The sequence below is a fragment of the Chroicocephalus ridibundus genome, chromosome 7 (assembly GCF_963924245.1).
Source record: "Chroicocephalus ridibundus chromosome 7, bChrRid1.1, whole genome shotgun sequence".
Taxonomy (NCBI): domain Eukaryota; kingdom Metazoa; phylum Chordata; class Aves; order Charadriiformes; family Laridae; genus Chroicocephalus; species Chroicocephalus ridibundus.
In genome coordinates, this window is record NC_086290.1 from 42,646,893 (window position 1) to 42,656,209 (window position 9,317).

The window sequence follows — 9,317 nt, forward strand, 5'->3', positions numbered from 1 at the left end:
TAGGACGAGCCCGACCGCGCAGCAAAGCTGCCGGCTGGGGAGAGCAGGACGAACCCGTCCCAGTGCGTCTGGGCGGTCGTGGATTACTCATCCCGTCAGCTGGCTCCAATAAACATTTCTGAAATGTATGTGCTAGGGTAAACAGATCCAGAACTGCCTCCTGAGACTGGTGTGAGTCCCCTGTGCTGGAGCTGGGGCCAGTGAGTTTGTTTACGGCTGCGCCGAGGGCGCCGCTGCAGATCCCCTTCCCCTTGGCTGACCCCACTGCTTCTTTCCCCCAGAGACCCCGGCGCAGCCCAAGGTGTCCCTGGCCAACATGATGCTCAACACTGAGCCCCTGGAAGGGCCTGAGAGCGGTGAGTATGGGTGATGGTGGGAGCGCCGGGCTGGGGCGGGGGGCTCTGCCAGGACCCTCACCGAGAGCGTGGCCATTTGCACCAGCCTTCCCCTTGCCTGATCCCAAACCCAGCCTTTCTCAGAGCCCTGCTAGGACCAATGGATCTGCGAGTCCTTTGCTTTGCAGAGCCGGCAGATTATGAGCTAGATGACAGCCTCGTCCATGCAGACCTGAACCCTCTCTTGGGGTCGGGAACCAGAGCCCCCTGAAGTCGCTGTGGTCTTCATGGTGGACTCAAACCAGGTCTTGTTTGCAGCGCAAGGGTGGGCGATGAGCCAGTGTCCAGGTTCTGGCCGCTCTCCTGGGACAGGCTGTGCCCCGTGGCCTCCCTGGCACGTGTAGGTGTGGATGCAGAACATCACCTGATGCTTGTGCACACTCTCGCTCCCAATTTGGGGCAAATAGTAGGTCTTAGGTCCTTAGTTTATCACTCAGCTCTCAACAAGAGCTTGACCAACAGCCAGGGATCGCAAGGGAGTTACTGTCAAACATTTGCACAAATTTGGCTAAATGGTAGCCTCCCTCCAGTTTAACCCATCTGCCCATCCCCTGTTTCTCTGCCACTGGTGGTGTATATAGTAAACTGCTAAACAAGCAAGTTCTCAGATCCTGCTCTGTGGTTAATCCTGTTAACCTGGGTTAATAACCCGTAATTACTGTTCATGTGTCATCTCACTGCTTTTGTTGACAATCAAGCTCATTATATCGGTGTTATTCCACTCTGTTGTACCGTAAGTGCCAGGCTGCAACCCTTCTTCCATGGGTCTGGAAGGGCTCTCAGCCTCCATAAAGCAGCACAGCCCTGTTGCAGGCACCAACTGTGGATCTGGCATCCAAAATTCATCCCTGAATCTTCACTCTTTTGTGGTTTTGTGGGGGTTTTTTGTTTGTTTTTTTAAAGCCTTTTGCTTGTATTATGGCTCGCTTTCTTCCTGAGGAGATGCGAGAGCATGGGGAGATGTTGGCTGAAGGCACTGAGCAGCAGCAAGGGTTGCAAAGCTGGTGGTGGGGTCTGGTGGTTTGTGTTGCAAGGGATGAGCATGGACCTCGTGCCTGGCTGGTGGCACCAACGGAGCTTGCTGCAGCAGAGGGGCTGAGGGCTGGTGCTGGGCAGGGACCATCTCGTTTCTGCCATGCTGCATGTCCCATCATCCCACCCTTCCCACACGATTGATCCTTCTCCCTGGCACAGGCATCCCCTCCGCAGCCCTCACCAGGTGACACACACCCCTTTTCAGGGGGAGGCTTTGTTTAACCCGCTCTGTTCCAGCCTTTTGGAAACAAGGTGTGCAGCCTTGTGTCTGCCTGGGGATGGAAAATGGATGTGCTGCATGCTCACTCTGCACTTCAATGCAGACCTCAGCTCCTCATTTGACGCACTTGTGGCAAACGCCTCTGCCCAAGGATTTATGGCGGCCAGCAATGTGGGGGAATATGTTCCCTGAGGGTGCCAACCTGAAGTTTTTCAAGGATAAAGGCATTAAACAGGGCAGGGGATTTGGGATGGGTTGTTTAGCCGAGTCATAGAATCATAGAATCATAGGGTTGGAAGGGACCTCTGGAGATCACCCAGTCCAACCTCCTGCCAGAGCAGGGTCACCCAGAGCAGGTGGCACAGGAACACGTCTGGGTGGGTTTGGAATGTCTCCAGAGATGGAGACTCCACCACCTCTCTGGGCAGCCTGTGCCAGGGCTCTGCCACCCTCACAGGAAAGAAGTTCCTCCTCATGTTTAGGTGGAACTTCCTATGCTCAAGTTTGTGCCCGTTACCTCTTGTCCTGTCCCCGGGGCAAGTCTTCTCTGTGCAACAGGAGAGACCCATGTGTCGATCTTCTGACGGACCTCAGAGGAAGCCCCAAATTCTGCCTTTCTTATATAGGCAAAGCAGCTGCTAGGAGGGATGGCTTGTCTCTCCTAATAAAAACTCCGTGATTTGCACCTAAATTATCATTTCTGGGCAGGAAAGGAGCATATCTTTAAATCCTCATCAAGCCTTAAAGTCTACCAGGTGCGGCTTGCTTTTAGAGATAAACCAAACACACTTAAGGTTTCAAAGTTACTGTCGAGACAAATAACTTTGAAAATGGGCAGGGAGGGAGTTGTGTGAGGGCCTGATCCTGCGTGCACCGGCGGGGAGTAAGGGGCTCCCACCACCTTGGTCCAGGGACTCAGACGTGAGAGGAAATCAAGAATGGGGAGAGGCAAGCTGGAGGTTCGCCTTCAGCAAGAGAAATCACGTGGCAAGGAAATGCCAGTCCTGTACCGGGCTTTTCTTTTTTTTTCTTTTCAATCTCTTTGCTTTTTCAGCTTTTAACCCTTTCGGAGTCAGTTAACCTTTGCACCTTTTGACATGCAGATTGGCCAGACCCTTGCTTGCTGGACTTTGACATGGGCATGCAGTGCAAGGACTATCAGATTGTGTGGTTCTTTGACTACAAAAACAAGATCTGCAGCCAGGGTTGGTATGGTGGCTGTGGTGGTAATGCCAATAGATTTGAGGCCGAAGCTGAGTGCATTAGCAAATGCTTAAAACCATGTAAGTACCATGTGGGGCTTAATCCTTTTTTTTTTTATCATATTGTCAAATAATGTTTGGATCGGAGAGAAAGCGTCATTCCAAATCCAAACCCACGCACTTTTTCCTCCAGCAGCAGCTGAGAAAGCCATGCAGCAGCCACCCCTTGAGAAAAGATTATCGTCAGGTAACACTCAAAAAAGATAAATAACCACAAACCAAAGCAAATCCATCATTTCACCTCAACCATTTCATAGCATGCATCCAAGCTTGTCCAGTACGAGATCACCAGTAGTACAGGCTTGGTTTTCATTTGCTCCTTGACGTGACCATGCCCTGCTGTCTGCTTTGCATGAGCAAGTCACCTTGCATGCATGTTGTCACACCAGGACATGTCGTGTTTGCACGACCCGAGTGCAAACCACAGCTACACAGCAAAATCCCGCACTGGATTTCCTCGACAAGTGTGGGGTTGCTGAACTGGAGCACAGCACGGTCCCAAAGCAGTTTTTATTATCACTGCATGACTAACCAATGTCACCACTCAGTGGTGGGCCTTTGTTGACGTGCAAAGAATTGCGAACGTTTCACTGCCTGTAACCAAAACACTTGATAGAAAATTATGCCACGGGGGCTTGGGTCTTGAGTGCAGATGTTTTCCTTTTGTGCCAAAAGATAAAAACCCAAAGGTGAGGGAGAAGCCCACAGGAAAAGAGCAACGACCTTTCTCACCTCACGGAGCTTCTGAGATTAAGAGGTGGTGTTTGCAAACCCCTTTAAGACTTGGGAAGGAAGTAAAGACTTGCGATCACCTGTGTTGGTTCAGCAAGGGGTTGGAATGGGAATCTGACCCCAGCAAAGCCTTGCTGTCCTCCTGCTTCTGGTGGCGTTTCATGGCCCTTTGCAGAGACGGGAGGGAAACCTAGGCGTGAAGCAAGCTCTGGTACCTAAAGGCGGGGTTTAATCCTCGTAGGGGCCTGACAGGGTTTGAAAAGGCAAATTAAGGACTCCTGCCACCCATTTGATTTTCTTAGGTGTATCTTAGGCTCCTTCAATCAGACTTGGGAATTTTTGTCACTGGCAGCGGCGCAGCCTGAGTCCAGCTGTGGATTCCCCTGCAGAAACACACAGGCAATCGGGGAGGAGGCCACCACTAGCCATGGAGATGCCTGGGGTGGCAGCTGCCTGCAAAAGGAGATTACAAGGTGCTTCTGGGCTGTGAACAAATATCGTGGACAAAGATCCGTTGGTTGCTGCTTGAGGACTTCTCAAGCAGAGGAAGCAGCGTAGGGCTTGTGCAGAAACCTATGGCTCCAATCTGGACCAGGATTTCATCCTCACAGAGCAGGGAAGCCTTCCCGATGTGTTTTGTTTTTTTTTTTTCTCCAGAGGGCACGTGTTTCTGCTAGCCTCATCCCATTAGACCAACCCCTTCTGATCATCGTCACATGCCTTGATGATGTTTCCAGCAACTGTTGTTCAGGCTAAAGTGATATTTCATGAACTTGGCGCCGTTCTGCCCTGGGCAGAGAGTCAAGAAAAGCAACGAAGGGGCCCTGGAGGGACGCTCACGTCTCTGCCTGCCCTGCCAGGGTCTCCCGCTCTGTTCACCACTGTCTTCTCGTTTTCTGCAAAACCAGAGCTTGACTCAACCACGGAAAACGAGATGTGGGAGCTCACGGGCAGCTTGGCTTTTAAAATGCTGAGTGTTGGGTTGGGTTCTCAAGTTCAGCCCATGCCGGGCACCAGAGCCAGGTGCAACACTGAGAAATGAGTTGGTCTCCCAAACCTCAGGGCTTTTTAGGTGCAAAACCATGCCCCAGACCCACCTCCCGTTTGAAGCCTTTTAAAGGTCGTGCTAACCTTTAATTATTGAATTTTTAAATTTATATTTATTTATTTATTTACCGTGACAATATTGCAACTGGGGAGCCCAGGTACATTTTCTGCGCGGGACGAATTAAAACTCTGGCATACGGGGGCTGTCCCCATCTTTTCGACCTGCCAGAGCCAGCCATGGTTCAGAACGCAGTTTTACTCCCTACTTCTTGCTCTCCATCAATTCTTTGAAATTTTTGGATAAGCTTTTGTTTAATTTGTTGTGTTTTGGGCTTGGGGTTTTTGGTAAGGGGGGAGGTTTTTGCTAAAACGCCATCCAGTGGCTCATCTGGAGGAGTTAGTTACTGGATGGTGTTTGACGGTGCTCCGAGACTGGACAGTGGCACAAGCCCCCCCGCCATGGTGTGAATATTAGGGCAGGCAAACTGAAGATCATGATCCAAGTGGCTTTTCAGCAGCTTTCCCGAAGCCAGACCTGGCTCTAAAGCGGTGGCTGAATTTCCCTGTGCGTCCGCCGATCCCAAAGGCTGCTTCCACTCTCAGAGGGAACCAAGGGGGCTAAAAGCCAGGCTGCCTGCACCCCGCGCTGCAGTGAAAAATTGTGTCTTACCTCCCATCAGCTGGATGGTTTGGCTACTGGTTGGATTCCCAAAAAGGTGCACAGGGTTCGGGGTAGCTGGTGTTGTATTCATATCTGCTGGCCTTTGGAAGGCAGGAAAGAAGGGAGATGGACTTTGAAAAAAAATACATCTGAATATTAAAAGGCAAAGAGCCTGCCAAAGACATGGGGAAGCTTTGGGTTGTAGGAGCCCAAGAGCAAAGCTGAACTGGAAGGCCAATATTGATTTCAAATTCCAAGGAAAAACAGAGATTAAAACAGAAATCCTGTTTCAAAAAGTTGCATTTCGAGTGGGACGATGGGCAGGCACGTCCCTTCGGACATGCCTCCTCTCTCGGAAGAGACATATTCCCAGCTCCTCCTATCTAAACAGAAAACCCACTGCTCAAACAAACCACCCAATCTCCGTCATGACCACTTGAGTTTGACCCCTTCGACCACAGCATTGTTCTGGCAGCTATCTGTTCAATCCCTCGCGGCACGGAGGGCGGGGGAAAAAAGAAAATGCAATTAAACTGAGCTGGCAGAAAGGGTTTAGATGTTTGGCAGGATCTGCCCAGAAGCATGCCTGACATTGGTCTGGGCATTTCCATTTTTACCCCGGGAGCGTCCCGGCCTTGCTGCAGCGTTCCTGGGCTCTGGGCAGCCGCCAGCACCGGCCACAATTTCCTTTAAAGTAAACCCGCCGCCAGGGCTTTCTTATTGCCTGGGCTCAGTTGCCAGACCTACTTTCTAGCTGGGATTTCTGGGAGGATCTGCGCCTTTCTGCCCCTGAAAACTTTAGAAGGGTTTAGCGCGCCTTTGCTCTCACCAGACCCCAGAGAAACTTGCTGGCAAATGCACCTTCTTATATATTCGCCCTATATCTCTATACTCATTCCTATAGTCATTCGTGGGTATGTTGGGGCTCTGTTTCCCAGGACAGGGAGCCCTGGGAAGATCTCTCAGCCCCTCGCAATTAGCGGTCGATTAGTTTTTCTTATTGCTCAGGACAGGCAGAACAGTAGAAAAGTGAATATAAAATTATTTGTTCCCAGCATTGAGCTCTGGGTCTCACAAAATCCCGCCTTCACGCGAGGTTCAGGCTTCGGTTCAGGCACCTTCGTTGTTAACAAAGAGCTGTTTCCGGGGACCCAGCGTGATTTGGAAGGGGGCTGCAAAAGGCTTGAGGCTGTTAACTACAATTTCGGACAAGTCCTTTAAATAGCTTGATTTCTGGCACCTGGTTTACAAAAGGCATGATTCGAAGAACTAGATTACCAGAAGATAACTTCCAGACCTGAATTACCCCAGCAGTCGTTGCTGAGGTACTCTGTATATATTGCTTTATCTTCACATTGGGAATACAAACAGCTTTTTTAGTTGGAAAAAAAAAAAGGTCCTGGTTGCAAATACCCCTCTAGTAAGGGGAACCCAACGCTTTGCCCATCTGGCTCCCCCTTTGCCCCCATTCATTTTTCCATTTTGGCTGTTTTACTGATGCTTGTTTGACTGATGACTTATGATTTTTATGCATGCCCGAGGCTGGACACCAGCACCTTGAAGCCATGCTTGCTGGTAAGTGGAAGCAACGACTGCAATACCAGAAATTTTGGGGATCTGCCTGACTCAGGAATGCGGTAACAAGGCTTTTCCAGGGCAAACCACGATGGCTGATGGTTATGCCGTGCTGAGCACACACCCCCTCCCCGTGTGCAGGGGATGCCTTCTTTGCGACTTGATGTTAAATTAGTGGCTAATATCAGATTTCGTTATTTTTTTAAATGTATTTGGCAATTTCATTTTAACACATCCAAGTACTTTGTTATTTTGGTTCCCTGCTTACCCAGCAAAGGATGCGGAATGCCACGGGGCAGTGTGTGGCAGGTCCGGGAGCATCTTTACATAGAGGATTTCTCTTCTCGAGGGAAGACAGGATTTTTAATGGGGAAAATGATGGCACAAATACTTTTTCCCTTGCAGCCCAGACAGCCCTCTCCCAGTTCTGAGACTGGCCAACTCATTTCCTGCCGTGAAGCACTCGGCATCGCTCCGTGGATGCCTGACAGCAACCAGGCCGAGGGCTTGTGGATCAGGGCTGGCGACCTCCAAAGAAAGACCTTCTCTTTGCGAACTAAGAGATGGGATTTAGTCACAGGAGACGTGCAAAGTCTGCGCTGTGGTTGCCCTTTCTGAGCTTGCATGCCAGCCCTGCTCGTGGGCCCTTCTCTGCCCTGCAAATACATTCAGAGGGGCTGTGTTTCCCCCAGGAGTGCTATCGCTCACTCTCCTTGCTCCTGCTTTTCTCCGCAGTCACGGATATCTGCTGGCTGCAAAAAGACGAGGGGACCTGCAGGAACTTTGTGCTGAAATGGTACTACGACCCCAAGACCAAGAGCTGCGCCCGGTTCTGGTACGGCGGCTGCGGAGGCAACGAGAACAGATTTAACACGCAGAAAGAATGTGAAAAAGTTTGCATCCCTGGTAAGCAGCCAACGTGTGGCTGGAGAGCCAAGGTCCCTGGCATTTCCAGTGTGGGGCATGGCTGTAGGGAGTTTCCTTGTGGTGCTCCGGACTCCACAGCACGTGCTGGCAATGAACTCCCTCAACACCCTGCATGGCTTCCCACGCATGGAATAACGTCATTTTTTTTTTCTTTTTTTTTTCTTTTTCTCCAACAAACCTTTTCAGGTAACATCAACCCTGGCATGGTGACGACGATAGGAACATAGAGCCAGCGACCTGTCAACACATACCTCTGAGACAGCCAGGAGCATCAGCCGTTGCCACCCTACCCCCATAGAAGCTAAGGGTATAGACTACCTTGCACTGTACTATTTCATGCTTTTTAACTTCCAAGCAAACCTTGAGGAAAGTGTTTTTCTGCATGACCTATCAATATGGTGCTAAACTGTTTGTGGACTGAGTGCTACGTGTGTCCGGGTTATATTGTATAGCTTCAACATTACCAAATATTTACCTAATTGCAGATTGTTATTGTCTCTCAACACGTCTCTAAATTACCCTTTCTTTACGATTCCGGCAGTCTGCCTGGCTAAGGCACCATAAAAACAAGACAAAAAGAAAAAAATAAATCATAATAATTTCACTGCAACTGTTACATGCTTGCTTTTATCGTTTTCATAACTGAGCATAACTTTACAGGGGAAGCCTTTGTGTAAGAGAGTAGCTAATGCTGATAAACAAGCGGTTCAATTTTTCGTTCTTCCTTTTTTTTTTTTTTTAATATTTTTATTTTCGCTCCTTTTGCTGTATTAGATTTCAAACCAGACCTCTTGTGTGCATTGGTAACCATGTATGTGGCCAACCGAACTAGCAAGGAAAAAGGAAGCAAGGTTTCCAAATGCAAATGCACTGCTGGGACCAAGGCCTCAGTTAACAAATTTTTAAATTGTGGTGTAGGATGCCTCTGGCATTCTTCTGATGTTGTATGTTTTATAAAACACAAAGCGAAGCAATTTGGGGGAGGGGGGAGCGGCGGGTGGGGGTGGGTGGGGTGGCGGATTTTATTTTTATTGTGGATTCTGTGTCAGGAAGTCTATACAAAGAACTTTTAAATAAAGTCTAATGGAGGTTTTGAGAAACTCGTGGTTTTGTCGTTGTATGGTGGACATCAGTGGAGTGATTTTTTCCAGCGTCTGGAAACCATTTATTTGGAGGGAAATCCCAGTGGCCCTTAAAGGGAGGATGGGTGTAGTATGGATATTCAGGCTGACATCGCTGAGATGCTGCTGGTAACCTGGAGTTTTCCAGCTTAGAAAAAGGTGGAAACTGGGATGTCTTGGGAGATGGCGGTGAAATCTCCATCCTGGATGAATTTAAACTCAGCAGGACATGGCCTTGAGCAACCCCACCTCAGCTGGCCCTGCTTTGAGCCGGGTGTTGGACCAGAGGCATCCAGAGGTCCCTTCCATCCTGCATGACTCAATGACCCCATGGCCATTTCC

General features: G+C 49.6%; 1 protein-coding gene across 1 annotated transcript in view; it reads left to right on the forward strand.

Annotated features, from left to right (window-relative positions):
- Window positions 1–8,836, forward strand: part of COL6A3 (collagen type VI alpha 3 chain) — a 65,733-nt gene extending 56,897 nt beyond the window's left edge. The window contains exons 42-46 of the mRNA XM_063340410.1: window positions 282–356; window positions 2,754–2,933; window positions 3,046–3,099; window positions 7,663–7,833; window positions 8,041–8,836. Coding sequence (XP_063196480.1) covers window positions 282–356; window positions 2,754–2,933; window positions 3,046–3,099; window positions 7,663–7,833; window positions 8,041–8,081 — 521 coding nt within the window. The 3' untranslated portion in view covers window positions 8,082–8,836. The remainder of the gene's footprint in view (window positions 1–281; window positions 357–2,753; window positions 2,934–3,045; window positions 3,100–7,662; window positions 7,834–8,040) is intronic.
- The last annotated feature ends 481 nt before the right edge of the window (window positions 8,837–9,317 follow it).